This window comes from Geotrypetes seraphini, chromosome 12, assembly GCF_902459505.1.
Source record: "Geotrypetes seraphini chromosome 12, aGeoSer1.1, whole genome shotgun sequence".
NCBI lineage: Eukaryota > Metazoa > Chordata > Amphibia > Gymnophiona > Dermophiidae > Geotrypetes > Geotrypetes seraphini.
In genome coordinates this window covers 115,450,445-115,468,124 of record NC_047095.1, presented here as the reverse complement: position 1 = coordinate 115,468,124, position 17,680 = coordinate 115,450,445, and the positions used below count along the sequence as shown (strand labels likewise).

The 17,680-nt window shown below is 48.6% G+C and overlaps 1 protein-coding gene across 1 annotated transcript in view; it reads left to right on the top strand.

Annotated features, from left to right (window-relative positions):
* The first annotated feature begins 5,853 nt into the window (after window positions 1-5,853).
* Window positions 5,854-17,680, top strand: part of LOC117346598 (E3 ubiquitin-protein ligase TRIM39-like) — a 50,516-nt gene continuing 38,689 nt past the window's right edge. The window contains exons 1-2 of the mRNA XM_033916429.1: window positions 5,854-6,387; window positions 11,337-11,432. Coding sequence (XP_033772320.1) covers window positions 5,890-6,387; window positions 11,337-11,432 — 594 coding nt within the window. The 5' untranslated portion in view covers window positions 5,854-5,889. The remainder of the gene's footprint in view (window positions 6,388-11,336; window positions 11,433-17,680) is intronic.

Sequence of the window (17,680 nt, the reverse complement as noted above, 5' to 3'; positions counted from 1 at the left end):
TACATAAAATCAGTAGATAAAAGACAAAGAAACAACAAACCCCAATGGTTCACTGAAGAGATCTCGCACCTCATTAAGGAGAAGAAAAAAGCATTTCTTTCCTACAAACGTACGCAGAGAAGAGAAACTAAAGTAGAATATAAGACCAGATCTGCAGCGGTCAAAACAGCAGTTAGGGAGGCCAAACTTCGAGTGGAAGAAACTCTGGCAAAAAACATTAAAAAAGGGGACAAATCCTTCTTTAGGTATATCAGTGATAGGAAAAGGAACACAGATGGTATAGTACGCCTTAGACAATCGGACGGAAACTACGTGATGGCGGATTCTGAAAAAGCAGAACTACTAAATGAATATTTCTGCTCAGTCTTCACCTGCGAAGCACCGGGACATGGACCACAGTTGATGATAAAACAAGACATGGATGACCCGTTTCAGAATTTTGAGTTCACACCTGGGGACGTCTACAACGAACTGGCAAGGCTAAAGGTAAACAAGGCCATGGGACCAGACTATTTACACCCAAGAGTGCTCAGAGAATTGAGAAATGTTCTGGCGGAACCGTTGGCAGTGCTCTTCAATCTCTCACTAAGTACGGGGATAGTTCCGTTGGACTAGAAAACAGCCAACGTCGTTCCTCTACATAAAAAGGGTTGCAAGGCTGAGGCTGCGAACTATAGACCAGTAAGCCTCACCTCAATAGTGTGCAAACTCATGGAAACACTAATTAAATATAAATTAGATACGATCCTGAACGAGGAAAATCTCCGGGATCCCAGCCAACATGGATTCATCAAGGGTAGGTCATGCCAGTCCAATCTAATCAGCTTCTTTGACTGGGTAACAAGAAGACTGGACTCAGGAGAGTCCTTGGACGTCGTGTACCTGGACTTCAGCAAAGCGTTTGACAGCGTCCCACACCGCAGGCTGCTGAACAAGATGAAATCGATGGGATTAGGAGAGACTCTAACTGCATGGGTTAAAGATTGGCTTAGTGGCAGACTTCAGAGGGTGGTGGTTAACGGTACCTTCTCTAAAATGTCAGAGGTGACTAGCGGAGTGCCACAGGGTTCAGTCCTGGGCCCACTCCTCTTCAACATATTCATTGGGGATCTGACTCAAGGGCTTCAAGGCAAGATAACCTTATTCGCTGATGACGCCAAACTATGCAATATAGTAAATGGCTATAATCTATAGGATGCTATGGAGCAAGACCTGCGTACTTTAGAAAGATGGTCCTTGATCTGGCAGCTGGGCTTCAACGCCAAGAAATGTAAGGTCATGCATCTCGGTAACGGAAATCCTTGCAGAACCTACACCCTGAATGGAGAAACTTTAACCAGGACTACGGAAGAACGAGACTTAGGAGTAATCATCAGTGCTGACATGAAAGCAGCCACTCAAGTGGAGAAGGCTTCATCTAAAGCACGGCAGATGATAGGTTGTATCAAGAGAAGCTTCGTCAACAGGAAACCTGAAGTCATGATGCCATTGTACAGAGCCATGGTGAGACCTCATCTGGAATACTGTGTGCAATTCTGGAGGCCACATTACCGTAAGGATGTGCTCAGAATTGAATCGGTTCAGCGGATGGCCACCAGGTTGGTCTCGGGGCTAAAGGGTCTCCCGTACGAAGAAAGACTGAGCAAATTGCAGCTCTACACTCTCGAAGAGCGTAGGGAGAGGGGAGACATGATTGAGACATTTAAGTACATCACGGGATGGGTCGAGGTGGAAGATGATATCTTTCTTCTCAAGGGACCCTCGACCACAAGAGGACATCCGCTCAAACTCAAGGGAGGGAAGTTTCGTGGAGACGCCAGGAAGTACTTCTTCACGGAGAGAGTGATTGAGCATTGGAACAAGCTTCCAGTACAGGTGGTCGAGGCACGCAGCATCCCAGACTTCAAGAACAAATGGGATACCTATGTGGGATCCCTACGAGGTCATGCCAAGGGATAGGGTCACTAGGACTTGAATGAGCGGGTCAGTAGAGTGACAGTCAGTGTTCCCGCTAAGCTGCGTTGACGTGCGCACGCGCACAAAATATTACCTCGCAGCGCACATGTTTCTCGTCACAGCGCACACAGTGTAGAGCACAGTTCTTCAACCGCCGGTCCGCAAACAAAATCTTGCCGGTCCGCGAAGGATTCGGTCCCCGCCGCAACGAAAGGCCGGCGTCAGCTGACTTGCAACTTCCTGTTGCAGTCGCTGTGCCGGGACTCCTGCCTTCCACCGCGTTTGCCTCCTGCCTTGTCTCCGCACCTCCAGACCAGCAGCGGCAGCTGTGTATGCTTTTAACTTCGGCACAGAGCTGCCCCTAATCAATAGTTTAGCGCGGTTTCATAAGGCAGCCTCGGGGCCTTTGCTAGGCCGGCCCACATCGCATCATCGAAGCGGGCCGGCTATCAAAGGCCCCGAGGCTGCCTCATGAAACCGCGCTAAACTATTGATTAGGGGCAGCTCTGTGCCGAAGTTAAAAGCATACACAGCTGCCGCTGCTGGTCTGGAGGTGCGGAGACAAGGCAGGAGGCAAACGCGGTGGAAGGCAGGAGTCCCGGCAGTTAAAAGCATACAGAGCTGCCGCTGCTGGTCTGAACTCTTGGGCCGCTGAAGGAGGGCAAAAAGCAGCTGTCCTGGAGGTTTCCCTTCCTCTCGCCTTTACAGGTTCCTTTTTTCCACCTTTTTTTTTTTCCTTCAAACGGCAACGGGCCCCAGCATCGACATCAATCAAGTAAGTTCCACTGTCAATCAAGCGGTTCTGCTCGGCCAAAGCTTCCCCTGTGACATGAGCCACCCTCAGGGGAAAGAAAGTGACCCACAAAGGTGAGGGGAAGGGGGGCAGATGATGGAAGTTGGGGGGGGGGGGGAGAGAGAGAGAGAGAGAAGGGGCAGATGATGGAATGGAGGAGATGAGAGAGAGAGAGAAGGGGACAGATGATGGAAGTGAGAAGAAGGGAGAGAGAGCAGAAGGCAGATGGATGTCAGTTGAGAAGGGAGAGCAGATGCTGAATGGAAGTGGGGAAAGAACACATACTGGATGGAAGGAGGAGATAAATAAAGGGGGAAGAAAATAGTAAGATAATGGAGGGGTGAGGGAAAGGGGTGACAAGCTGTGTGTAGACACAGTGAAAAGAGGGAAACGGGACTAAATAGTAAGAAAGAATTTAATTTAGATGGAGGCAGAAAATAGAGAAGGAAGACCAGAGAAGAAAAGGGAAGAGAGAGCAGAGAATGATCAGATCTGAGTGGAGGAAATGAGAAGAGAGATATGCTAAAAACCACAGGGGGGAGGGAAGGATAGAGATGCCAGACCATGAGGGGAACAGAAGGAAGATGATGGATGCTAGACCAAATTGGGGGGTGGGGGGGGGCAGGAGGAGAGATGGCAGGGAAAGACAGACAGTGAATGGAAGGGGCAGATGCTGGACTGAAGAGACAGAGAAGGTTATCATGCTGCTGTACCGGGCCATGGTACGCCCTCACCTGGAGTACTGCGTCCAGCACTGGTACTTTAAGAAGGACACGGTACTACTCGAAAGGATCCAGAGAAGAGCAACTAAAATGGTTAAGGGGCTGGAGGAGTTGCCGTACAGCGAAAGATTAGAGAAACTGGGCCTCTTCTCCCTTGAGCAGAGGAGATTGAGAGGGGACATGATAGAAACATTCAAGGTACTGAAGGGAATAGACTTAGTAGCTAAGGCAGGGAGAACGAGAGGGCACTCTCTAAAGTTGAAAGGGGATAGATTCCATACAAACGTAAGGAAGTTCTGTGGTAGAAAGCAACATATTTATTTGGCTCATAACTTGCTGGCGCCCGATATTTTTAGCTCACAGTGAAAAAAGTTTGCTCACAACACCCGCCCGCTTAGAGGGAACACTGGTGACAGTATAATTAAATTGTACTTTAGGGGGTCAGTAGACTTAAGAGGGTGGGTAAATGGTGTGGGCAGACTTGATGGGCTATAGCCCTTATCTGCCGTCAACTTTCTATGTTTCTATGTTTCTAACTAAGGTGACTAATGCTTTGTGCTACAAACTGTGCAAAAAAAAACTAATGCTGGCTTAAATACTTTCCTAATTATAAAAAAACTCTACAGTTGAAAAAGTGACTAGTGCAGAAAGCTAACATGACCATACTGATAAACAGAATGCAATAAGCTCATTCATTTAAAGTGTACTGATAAATAATTCAAAAGACTTAATGATATCAAATTTCACTAGCTCAGAATTAGGCTGTTGTTTAAACTGACACAATTCCTATGTTGAGTCGAAGGTAACAAATATAATTTGAGCTTTTGCAAATGGCAATAGATACAGTTTATCAATTGGAAGGCTGCTGAAATAGCTAACCAAAACTATAGAGGCAAATATCAATCCAAAGGCTGATATGATAGTCAGCCCAACAGTATAAGCCAAAAATGGCACTTATCTTTTAAAGATAGAAAAACGGCAAAAAGATTGAATGCCGGTGTAACGCTGTGTGTCTTATCTTATCCGACGGGACCCGTTTCGCCGCTGTCATGCGGCTTCATCAGGGTTCTTACGTCCTGAATTGCTTGTATTGAATGTGTTATCCAAAAAACCCTGATGAAGCCGCATGACAGCGGCGAAATGGGTCACTTTTTCAACTGTAGAGTTTTTTTTATAATTAGGAAAGTATTTAAGCCAGCATTAGTTTTTTTTTGCACAGTTTGTAGCACAAAGCATTAGTCACCTTAGTTAGGTCAACCATAGCATCAGTCACTTTAATAGGCCAGTCATAGCACCAGCCACTTTAAAGTTTACATTCTTAACCAATGCATCAGTCACTTTAACTTGTGGATTGCGCTTGTCACTTTATTTATAGTTTTTATTCAAGTACTTTTTTTATTAAATAAGATGTAGAGAGTTTTAGTTCTAATTATCACGTTGACGTAATTAGTCAAATCATTACACAATATGAGTGAAGGTTTTTATGATCTAAGAAAGATATCCACGCCACTATTCCACATTGGATGATACTATTATGATCCTAGGAGTGGCAACTCTGAGATCTTTTCCTTCACTTAATTAATAATTTTTATACTAATGATTTGACTAATATCAACTCCATAATTGCTCTCTGGATTAACTCTTCTGTGGATCTTATGATTATTAGTTAATCTTTACTCTTTTTGAATTACTTTTATTTACAACCAATGGCCAAAAATACAGCAACGATCTCAACGCCATTTAGAAGATGCAGCCACCAACACGAGACCCTTTAAAGCCTCTCCAGCCCACTCACAGCACACGGACACGCCTCTTCCAGTTGAGTCAGCCAATCCCTTCCTTGCTGACGACGGGAGGCGGGGTTAGTAAATCGCCAACTTTAATACCCGGAGCAGAGCTCAATGACAGGTTTTCGACGGCTGGAGGCGCGCGGGCGCGCAACGGTGGGGACGTCAGAGCGCGCGAAACTGCTTGCACCCGCGTCGTCGTCGTCCCCCCCCCAAGCTTGAAGGGACGCGTGCGCAGAACAGATAAGGGCGGATCTTGGAGCGGGCACTTCCGACGGCGGTAACGCGCTTCCGCTTGCGGGGGGGGGGGTTTCTTTATCTCCGGTTGCATCTTTCCCTGTTTATTTTTATTTATTTTTTTCCCGCGTTATCCGGACGCCTTTCTTTTATTATTTTTTTTTGTCCTCTCCCTGCCAACTTCTCTTCAGCCGTCAGCGACGGGCCTGTCACTTCTCCTCATTGAACGCAGCGTTCTCGAGCCTGTTTTTAACCGACGATGGTGTGACGTCACTGTAGGCGCCCTAAGAGAGCCGCTCGTCAACGAGCCAATCGCTTGGCGTCCTCGCGCTCTTTTTTTTTTTTTTTTTTACTTCAGCCGCTGAGCGCAGAGGACGAGGTCCGCGCGCGCAAGATGGCGGCCGCCACGGTGCGCAACCTGCAGAGCGAGGCCATCTGCGCCATCTGCCTGGACTACTTCATCGACCCGGTCTCCATCGCCTGCGGCCACAACTTCTGCCGAGCCTGCATCAACAAGCACTGGGAGACGCGGGCCGGCGACGGCGGCGGCGACGGGGGCGGCGGCGTCATCTTCCCGTGCCCGCAGTGCCGCAAGCTCTTCCGCCGCCGCAACTTCCGGCCCAACAAGCAGCTGGCCAACATCGTGGAGCTCGTGAAGCACCTGCAGGCCGGCAGCTCGCGCGGCGCCGGCGAGCACGCGGGCGAGGCGGGGGCCGCCGGCGACTGGGAGGAGGACGCCGACTGGATGGGCCCGCTGTGCTGCGCCCACCACCGGCCCCTGCGCTTCTACTGCCGGGAGGACTCGGCTACCGTCTGTAAGCGGTGCCGGGAAGAGCCGGACCATCTGGGCCACGGGGTGGTCACCACTGAGGAGGCGGCCAGGGAGTACAGGGTAAAGTGTGAAGAAGGAGTAGGGAGCAGGGGGTTAGCGATAATGGGCACTAAAAAATTTCTTTCTCCTTGTCACCCGAGTGACATCTGTTCCAATGCTGGGGGGGAGGGGGGACATGCCAGCTGATTTTGAGAGGTTAGCTGTTAAACGTTATTACCTTTCTTTGACTGGCAGATTGAAATTGACTCTGGTATCATCACTTCTCCTGCAAAAGGCATTTGAGTTTTGAACCAGTGGGCTATTCACTAGAGAGTTGCGTGGGGACAGAAATCCCACCCATCCCCGCCAGGGTCCTCTCCGTCCCCACCTATCCCCATCAGGATCTTCTCCATCCCCGTCAGGATCCTCTCCTTCCCCATCAGGATCCTCTCCGTCCCCACCCATCCCCGCAAGGAATTACCTCCATCCCCGCCCGTACCCATAAAAAGCAGTAATTACTTCTGACAGGATCATCAATTCCACAGTTTCTTTTGTGTTGGCGCTGCTGTTTTCCTTGTGGAATCTCTTTGGTGGAACCCTTTTTTTGTTTGTTTTCTGTTCAGATAATTAACTTATAACCCCCCCTCTTTTACTAAGGCTGACGTGCCCATTATATTATGTGGACGAACCCTGCTTCCAAAGCCTTCCATCCCCGTGGGTGTCCCGTTGGCTAGAGGGGGGTCCCCGTGGGAGTCCCATGGGCCATAGGGGGTTCCCGTGGGTTAGGGAGGGATTCCCGCGATCCCCGTTCCCGTGCAGACCTCTACTATTCACCTCTACTCGCTGGTTGTATAGAAGGCATCATTCACATTTTTTTTTCGGCTGCAGCTCTACTACTACCAATCACTTATATAGTGCTGAAAGGCGCATGCAGTGCTGTACGTTTTTACATTTATAGATGGCCCCTGCTTGGAAGAGCTTACAGTCTAACTTGGACTGATTTAAATGACACATAGGGTTGGGAATGCAGGTCCCAAGGTGAGAGGAGTTAGTCAAAAGTGCTCTGAAAGAGGTGGGCTTTTAACTGGGCCTTGAACACTGCCAGAGATGGAGCGGCCCTGAAGGAATTTGGGCAGCTTGTTCCAGACGTAAGGCAAAGCAAGGTAGAAGGGACGGAGTCTGGAGTTGGCAGTTGAAGAGAAGGGCACAGATAGGAATGTGTATGATACCTTCTACACAGCTCGTGAATAGAGGAGAATAAACCACTTGTTCAAGACTTGTATGCCTTTCTGATAGAAAGAAGATTATCGAGGTGAAAACCTAATCTTCCTTTTTTTCTTTTTAAATTGAGAGATCTTAGTTTTGAACACAAAACTTGTGGAAGCACTGTGACATGGGAGCTTTTGTGTTTATAGGTTTGACTTGTGTTTTGATCCTTACAGCCAAGCCAGCAAGTGGCAATGCTGTTACAGAGTAAGCGATAAGCCAGTCTGCAGCATTGCTTCTCAGTTAAAATGTTATCTTGTGGAAGGTTATTCTAGATTTCCAATCTTTGCTCCCTTTTTGGTGGAAAATTATAAATTGGACTTCATGTTTGACCACTGCAGAAGCAAAACTTTGGGAGACAGTATAATTTAGACTGGTGAATCGCAAGCTGTGTGTGGCACACTAGGGTGCTGTGGTGAGATTCCAGGTGTGCCGCCAGGGATTGAGTCACTTCCGGCTAGAGAGTTGCACGGGGACAGAAATCCCACCCATCCTCATCGGGATCCTCTCCATCACCACCCATCTCCACAAGGAATCCCCGCCAGTCCCCATAAAAAGAAGCAATTACTTCTGACAGAATCATCAATTCCACAGTTTCTTTTGTGTTTGCACTGCTGTTTTCCTTGTGGTATCTCTTTGGTGGAACCCTTTTTTTGTTTTCTGTTCAGGTAATTAACTTATAAACCCCCTCTTTTACTAAGGCGTGCTAGCCGATTTAGCGTGCGATAAATGCTAACACGTCCATAGAATATAATGGACAGGTCAGTCTTTGTAAAAGAGGAGGTTTATAAGTTAATTACCTCAACAGAAAACAAAAAAAAGGGTTCCACCAAAGAGATTCCACAAGGAAAACAGCAGCGCAAACACAAAAGAAACTGTGGAATTGATGATCCTGATGAAATCTTTATTTGAAAAATGAATTCAAAAATAAAACATAATATGAAAATATAAAACACAGTAAAAGATTTCATCAGGATCATCAATTCCACAGTTTCTTTTATGTTTAAGTTAATTACCTGATTGCCAGCTGCCAAGTCCTCCTGCTTCTCTGAAGCACCTCATCATGCCTGCTGTGCTCACTGCTGCTCCGTCCTCAGCTCGGGTCTGAAAAAAATAGCTCGGTTCCTTGTCTCCTGCCTCCTTTGGTCACTCTCTTCTAGTTTTGCCAGTATCGGGGCCTTCGGGGTGCTGGGTGGATCACTAAATAAGTGTCTTCCTGCTCTAGCCTTGCTGACCAATCAGCAAGCAAGGCTCTCAGCTGTGTACTTGCTGAGCAGTGTCGGAATTTAGTAGGCCTCAGTAAGTCGAACCCTGCTTCCAAAGCCTTCCATCCCCATGGGCCAGAGGGGTGTCCCCGTGGGAGTCCTGTGGGTCAGAGGGGATTCCCGTGATCCCCGTTCCCGTGCAGACCTCTACTTCCAGCATCATAATCATGGATATGTTTTAACAGCTACTAAGTGATTGTGTGGGAAAATAAAGATAGAATTGGAATTCCCTCTGCAAAATTATATCTATTTTCAGGTTGTCATCTTACCTTATGAGGCTCCTGCATTTCATATGGATTTTAAGTTTATGGCTGCCGGGACTTATTTTTGGCCTAAGTGACAGGCTTACCGGGATGCTTGGATTTTAAATTGAATTGGTCACCTTCTGATTCAAGGCAAATTATGGCATGAGATAAACTGAAGTATCTGAATTGAGGTATCACAACCTAGGTTTGTTTTTTTTTTTTTACTCAAGACCGTGACGGGAGAAGTGACTTGCCCAGAGTCTTAAGATGTATTAGTTGGGGAAGTAGGATTTGAACATTGCCTTCTCTAATTTACAGCCCTCTTGTTCCACTCCTGTCTTCTTACATTTGGAAAGGCAGAAATGTTTTGATTTCTAATAATGTAGTTTCTAGAGCACATGGTGATGTGATAGTAAAAATAAATAAAAACCTCTTAAAAGGGAGATTAGTAAGGATGGCCATGAGCTAATCACAGAATATACTTTTAAAAACTGGCTGTGTCCCTGAGGATCCCAGGCATATAAACTCTTTAACCCTGTAGCCTTAATTTTATCAAACGGGACTCTCTAGTTCTTTGAACAAGCTTCTTCAATAACTTAAAGCAAAGAATAAACACTCGGAGTTCTGATAACCTCAAGGCAGTTCTTTACAGAATCTTCCCACTAAACCAGCACATCCTAAACACAGGGAAGCTGGGAATATACTTGCATATCTTGTGGGGAATAACACTGTGCTCCAGACTTAGCTACTGAACCTAAGCTGTATTAGGGTGAAAACAGTGGCGTCTTGGTGGGGGCACCGGTGCCGTCCTTCTCCCTGCCCCCACCAAGTGGCGTCCTCCCTGCCCCCAACAGTGGCGTCTTGGTGGGGGCAGGGAGGAGGACGGCACCGGTGCCTCCACCAAGACGCCACTGTTTTCACCCTAATACAGCTTAGGTTGCTACCGCATGCATGCCCCTTCCCTTGTACCTTTTTAATGTCTGCAGCGCAAGCAGCAACCCCAACCTGCTGCTCGCATCAGCATCGACTCTTTTTCTGACGTCACTTCCTGGACATGCGCCTAGGGAGGGACATCAGGTTGGGATTGTGGCTCTTGCCGCAAATGTTAGAGGTACAAAGAAAAGAGTGCGCGTGTGCAGCAGGAGGGGGGCAGAGAAGAGGGGGGAGGAGTGCCACTGCCCCAGGCACCTCCCTTCCTATTGGGCTGAAAACCTGGTGAGGGGCAATGCTTGTCCTAAGCTTTCCTATAGCCATGTGCTGTCCAACAAAATGGATTCTATTCTCTCCTAGAGGCAGAAAAGAAGGCGGATTCTAGCCACAGACTGCAGCCAAGCTCACGGAGCATCTGAGCACCCTAGGAGCTTGAGTCAATAGAACATATTCTGTTTACACATCTTAAAACAAGTGCTCTCTCATATAAGAAACTGCTCACATGAAATGGGGCGGAACAATACTGTATTAGAAGCTGCTATGAGTGAAGCTCCTAATTCGATCCCCTAAAGCAGTGTGAAGCGAAACAGGGACCCCTGTTTGGACGATTAGACTCTTGCCCCCCGCTTTGAACTTTGCTGTGTTTCAGATAGGTACTGTTGGATGAAATCATCTGTTTTGAACTATTTTCTAATATAGAATGAGAAGGGGCGACTATGTTTTATGAAATTTCTTACAGGATGTTAAATAAAAAAATAATTTAAGGATTTTGGGAACATTGAATTGAATAGTTGAAATTGAACAGTTAAAGTTTACTTTTTTAAAAAGTTTTATTTTATTACAGTGGAGTGTTTTGGCCATTGATTTTAGTGTGCTTATGTACGTATATGTGGCTTGGTCTGCATTTGAATAAATAAGCTGCTGCTTCACCCCCTTCCCCGGTCCCACTTTACCCAATTTTCATAGATATTGAGTGCGTGTTTTTATGGTTTTATGAGTTTTAAACCTACTATTTTCTCAGAAGTTTTTGAATGGACTAAAAGACCCCAGCAGGACTCATCTTTGAGAGGTTCTTAACCAAGTCCTGGGTTCAGAACACACCAAACCAATCATTTTCAGGCTATCCAAAATGAATATGTGTACAGTGGAGGGAAATGCATTCAGTGTGGGTTTCCTGAAAACCCGACTCTACATGATCACTTAAGATTCTTCGAGGGCCCCATCTTTCTCTTGTCTGTGTTTGGTTTTGTTCTCCCTTTGTCTTTTCGTTTGTTTGCCCACAGTAAATTTTTATATATATTTTTTTCTTTATTTTCTTGTCAAGGAGCGGCTGCAGAGCTGCCTAAACCCACTTAAGAAACAGATGGAGGATATCCTAAAAGTGAAATCCAATGAGGAAAAGGCAACCCGGGAGTTGAAGGTGGGTTTTTCTTAGGAAACGAAGGCCACCTCTCAAGTGAAATCAGAAAGAATTCCACTGACAGTGAACAACATTAGGTTTGCAGTGTCTGTGTTGTCCTTCCCTTAAAATTCTTTGTTTCTTTTATTTGTCCGTGTTTGGAGGAGAGTGTGATGTAGTGGTTAGAGCTAAAGACTCAGCACCCTGAGGTTGTGGGTTCAAACCCCATGCTCCTCCTTGTGACCCTGGGCAAGTCACTTAATCCTCCATTGTCCCAGGTGCATTAGATAAGCCCACTGGGACAGATTAGGAAAATGCTTGAAGTAGAGAATGGCACGGGGAACAAATTTGTCCCCGTCCTGTAGGAACTCAATTTCTCCCTCCCATCTCTACGAGTTTTGCCACTGTCACTGTCCCTGCCCCATTCCTGTATGCTCTGCCTTAACCGCACAAGCCTCGGATACTTACAATTTTAAAGTGTTTGAGGCTTGTGCAGATGAGGACAGAGCTTGCAGGAATGGGGCAGGGGCAGGAAAAGAACTCGACGGGATGGGAAAACGAGTTCCTGAGGGACAGGGAAAAAAATTGGCGTTGCCGTCTAGCGCGGCATTGTAGCATGCATTAAAGCCCTAATGCAGCTTAGCAAAAGGAGCCCATTGAGCAGGGGTGTCAAAGTCCCTCCTTGAGTTTCGAGGGCCGCAATCCAGTCAGGTTTTTAGGATTTCCCCAATGAATATGCATGAGATCTATTTGCATGCACAGCTTTCATTGTGTGCTAGTAGATCTCGTGCATATTCATTGGGGAAGTCCTGAAAACCCGACTGGATTGCGGCCCTTGAGGAGGAACTTGACACCCCGGCCATAGAGTATAGGTTTCCTATATTCTTTAAGGTGAATTTCATAGATGAGATCACCAGGGTATTACTGTTCAAGGAGCGTAAGTTCCATGTTGGTTGATAAATATATAAGTAGATATTTATGAATAAATAAACATGAGAAATTATGCAAACAGATGTAAAAAGTAAACTCATTAAAAATAAACATCACATAATTAAAACCCATGTGTGATTATAAAGAAGAAAATTAAGTTCAAACGGTGTATCAAATGCAATAAATCCAATATACATATACTAATACAAACCATAAGACGTTTGAATGTGTAAAACAAAGACAAACACAATAAATAATGGAACAATGTATATATTGAATATGTGTGACCATTGGTCAATAAAAATGAGCATAATATGGCAAATGTGAAAATAAAAATGTGTGGGTTAGGGAGAAGCAGATTAAAGGAACTCGCATGGCTTACGTAAAACACAAAACAGAATAGCTTAGTTCAGTGGTTCCCAACCCTGTCCTGGAGGAACACCAGGCCAATTGGGTTTTCAGGCTAGCCCTAATGAATATGCATGAAGCAAATTTGCATGCCTATCACTTCCATCATATGCAAATCTCTCTCATGCATATTCATTAGGGCTAGCCTGAAAACCCGATTGGCCTGGTGTTCCTCCAGGACAGGGTTGGGAATCACTGGCTTAGTTAATAATTTTATGTTAAATATTTAGACTTCTGATGCAGGCTGTCTCAGCTGAAAGATGTCGAGTTGAGTATTTTGGGCATTCTTCTATAAAGGCGTACTAAATGCTAAGGTGCCTATAGAATATAATAGATGCCTTAGCATTTAGCGTGCGCTAAATCAGTTAGAATGCCTTTTTTTTTTCCAATTCTTTATTCATTTTTATATCTTACATCAAGTGTACAATATTACATCAATTAATTCATATAGATCACTTGAAAACTATTTCCATCATTATTTAAATACATATTTTAATCCCCCCCACCCTCTCCCTTTCCACAAATATTGTAAATCAAACATATCATACATGTAATATATTCAAAATAATTATTAAACCAATATAGTATATTCCCCCTCTCCATTATTATAATTATACTTTTAGTGTAAAAAGATGTCTTACTCATTACAATATGTTATCAATGGTCCCCAGATTTTTAAAAAATTATTATAATTTCCTTTTTGTATAGCAATTGTCCTTTCCATTTTGTATATATGGCATAATGAATTCTACCAGAAGGTGTAATTAAGTCTGGTATAGTCTTTCCAGTTTCTGATAATATGCTGAATGGCAACTCCTGTCATTATTAATAAAAGTTTATTCTTTAGCACTCTCCAGACCAGTAGAGGTTAACTTTACGATTGGGTATATATCTAATCATGACCAGCAGGTGGAGACTGAAAACAAAACTTTGGGACAGTATATCCTAGCCCCTCCTCTCTATTTCCCTCAGTCTTCTTTCAGTCTCCAGCAGGTGTTGAGTGATCTGTACCCATCTCCCTTGGTAGGGCTGTTGGAATTTGTTTAGGGGGTTTATTGTCCCTGTTTTTAGCCGGACGGAGCTTGGGCGGACTCTGTTTGGGGGTTCGTCCGACCTCGGGGGTGTTAAACCCGGCGGGTCACGAGCGGGGTCCCTCCCCCCACTTCCTCCACCTCCCCACATTTTTTTAGAGGAGCCTCAGCAGTAAGCCTTGCCCCCTAAATCAAGCAAGGCATATTGCTTTGAGAGCCTGTGGAGTCTGTTCTGTAAAAAAAAAAAAAAAAAAAAAAAATCCTGAGGTAGTGCTGGTCTGGAGGGTTGTATCCCTTTAAGAAAACTGTATTTTACTGTATTTTTTCATGTAACCAGCACTTTTTTATAGCTAGGTCGCGTATGGAGCAATTGTGCCCTTCTCCGGGGGAGTAGGCCACAATTTTAGTCCAGCCGCGAGGCACTCGCGGCCGGCCTGAACTCGGCGGTTTGGGTCGGTGAGGTGGTGGAGCTCCGTCGGCAGCGGCTGCAGGCGCCCAGAGCTCCCCGCCGATGGTGCCTCGCGAGTCGGCTTGGAGCAGTGGGGAAGCCCGGTCTTCCACAACCGCCCACGGAGGGATTCCCCGAAGGATTCCCTCTCAGCTGATTTTTTGACAGCTGATGCCGGCTTGCCTGCTTTAGCGGCTGAGACTATTCAGGTTTCTCAGCCGCTTCAGGCTATGGAGGGAGCTTTTTTGGCGGGAAAACCGCCATCTTCTCTGTCTGGCCCCTCCATTTTGTCTTCCACCTCAGGTGACCTTCCCCCTGTTTTGGCTAAGCAGGGGCAGGTTTCTGCTGGGTCCCCTGCTGTGGCAGGGAGTCCCTTGGGACCCTCGGGGGGTTTTTCCCCTGATTTTTTCTTTTCATTATGCAAAGCCTATTTTCAGGCGGCTGGGGGTCCCGGTTGCGCCCAGGGGGTCTCGGGGGGTGGGGTTTCCTCCGCGCTCCCTGCGGCTTTGCCTCTCTCGTCTGACGTGACGTCCCCTCCGCCGCCTCTCTTGTCCAAGCGTCCGCGGGTGTCGTGGGACGAGGATTTGTGGTCGGAGGAACGTGTCGGTCTGGAGGAGGACCTGGACCCTTCTGAGGAATTCCAGGACCCTCTGGAGGGGACGGAAGCTGGCGGCGGGTTGTCGGGTTTCCCGTTCTCCAGTGACGAGGCGTCCGTGGTGCGCCTTTTTCAGAGAGATGAGCTGCCTGACCTTATTCAACAGGTTTCTTCGGCTTTGCGTTTTGAGGACGCGCCGCCGGAGACTCCGCGTGTGGGGGACCCTCTGTTACGAGGGATCCGTTCCGTTTCCCGCTCTTTTCCTATGCATCAGGATATTCGGGATATTATTCTTGAGCAGTGGAAAACGCCGGAGACGCCGTTTCGGCTGGCGCGCAGCATGGCTCGCCTGTATCCCATTCCTGAAGGGGATCGGGCTACGTTAGCTTCGCCAGTCGTGGATGCGGTGGTCTCGGCTATTTCCAAGCGGCATACCGTGCCTGTTGAGGGCGGTTCTGCCTTGCGGGACTCTGAGGAGCGCAAATTGGAGACCATCCTTAAGCAAAATTTTCAAGTCTCTGCCTTTGGGGTCCAGGCGGCTATTTGTGGGGGACTGGTCGCTCGCGCCGTGTTTCGGTGGGCGGAGCGGGTCTTGGATCGAGAGTCTGACGACTGGTCTCTGGTGGATCAGGAGGTAGCGAAGATTGAGATGGCTGCCTCATTCCTCTCGGATGCTCTGTATGACTTGGTGCGGATCTCGGCTAAGTCCATGGCTTTTGGCGTGGCCGCAAGGCGTGTGTTGTGGCTGCGCGCTTGGGCGGCGGATGCTGCGTCCAAAGCTAAGCTTACTAAATTTCCCTTTCGGGGGTCGTTTTTATTTGGAGAGGACTTGGATAAGTTGATTCAGACTCTGTCGGACTCGAAAGTTCCCCGTTTGCCGGAGGACCGTGCCCGCCCGGCGTCTCGGGGTGGTGCGGCCCGGGGGCGTTTGCGGGAATTTCGCAAGTATCGCCCTGGGCGTGGGGCTGCTTCTTTCCAGTCTCCGGGGTTTTCCCGGGGTCGGTTCTTCCAGCGCATGCAGCCCTTTCGGGGGGCCCGTCGGGGGGCAGGGAATCCCTCCGCCGGTTCCCCCGCTTCCCGTCCTGCACAATGACGCCTTGCCGGCGCCCCCCTTGGTTCCGGTGGGGGCCCGGCTGCGCGACTTTTTTCCCAAATGGGCCGAGATCACGTCCGATCAGTGGGTCCTGGAGGTGGTGCGGGACGGTTATGCCCTGGAGTTCGCCCGCTCTCTGCCGGATTTTTTCCTCGCTTCTCCGTGTCAGACTCCTGGGAAGACGCTGGCGTTTCGCCAGACCCTTCAGCGCTTGCTAGATCTCAGGGCAGTAGTTCCAGTGCCCCCCCCGGAGTGGGGCACGGGCAGGTACTCCATTTACTTTGTGGTGCCCAAGAAGGAGGGGACTTTTCGGCCCATCCTCGATTTGAAAGGGGTCAACAGGGCTCTCAAGGTTCCCTCTTTCCGTATGGAAACGCTGCGGTCGGTCATTCTGGCGGTTCAGCCGGGGGAGTTTCTCACTTCTCTCGATCTGACGGAGGCCTACTTGCATGTTCCTATTCGGACCTCTCATCAGCGTTTCCTGCGCTTTGCGATCTTGGGTCGGCACTATCAGTTCTGTGCGCTTCCCTTTGGGCTGGCCACGGCTCCCCGGACGTTCACCAAGGTGATGGTGGTCGTCGCGGCAGCCTTGCGGTCGGAGGGCATCCTGGTACTCCCTTACCTGGACGACTGGTTAATTCGGGCCAAGTCGTTGCAGGAAAGCTCCCGGGTTACGGCTCGGGTGGTGGAGTTTCTCCGGTCGCTGGGCTGGGTGGTCAACCTTTCCAAGAGTCGGTTGGTTCCGGCTCAGCGTCTGGAGTACCTCGGGGTGCTGTTCGACACCTCCTTGGGGAAGGTCTTCCTCCCAGAGGCCCGGGTGAGCAAATTGCAGTCTCAGATTCGCCTGCTTTTGGCGTCCCGGTGTCCTCGGGCGTGAGATTTCCTCCAGGTCCTGGGGTCGATGGCGGCGTCCCTGGACGTGGTGAGGTGGGCGCGGGCCCCCATGCGTCCTCTCCAGTATGCTCTGCTCCGGAGGTGGTCTCCCCAGAGGCACGGGATGGATGTTCCGGTTCCCCTGCGAGGCTTGGCGCGCTGCAGTCTGCGTTGGTGGCTCCGGACCCCTCACCTAGTTCAGGGGGTGGGTCTGGATCTTCCGCAGTGGACGGTGCTCATTACGGATGCGAGTCTCCTGGGTTGGGGGGCCCAGTGTCTGGGTCACTCAGCTCAGGGAACCTGGTCCACGGAGGAGGCCTCCTGGTCGATCAACGTGTTGGAGACCAGGGCGGTCCGGCTGGCGCTGTTGGCTTTCCACTCCCTTTTGTTGGGCAAGTCGGTCAGAGTCCTGTCGGACAATGCCACGGCGGTGGCTTATGTCAATCGTCAGGGGGGCACCAAGAGCACTCTGGTGGCGCAGGAGGCGGCTCGGCTCATGGTTTGGGCGGAGTCGCATCTTCTGGACCTCTCGGCCTCTCACATTGCCGGGGTAGAAAACGTTCAGGCGGACTTCCTCAGTCGTCACTTCTTGGATCCGGGAGAGTGGTGTCTCGGCGCCGAGGCGTTTCAGTTGCTAGTGCGTGCTTGGGGGCAGCCCCTGATGGATCTGATGGCTACAAGTGGCAACGCCAAAGTACCCCGCTTCTTCAGTCGTCGCAGGGACGGTCTGGCCGAGGGTCTGGATGCTCTGGTCCAACCGTGGCCAACGGAGGGGCTGTTGTATGTGTTCCCTCCTTGGCCATTAGTGGGCAGAGTACTGCTTCGCATTGTTCGCCATCCGGGGCTGGTGGTCTTGGTGGCTCCGGATTGGCCTCGTCGTCCGTGGTATGC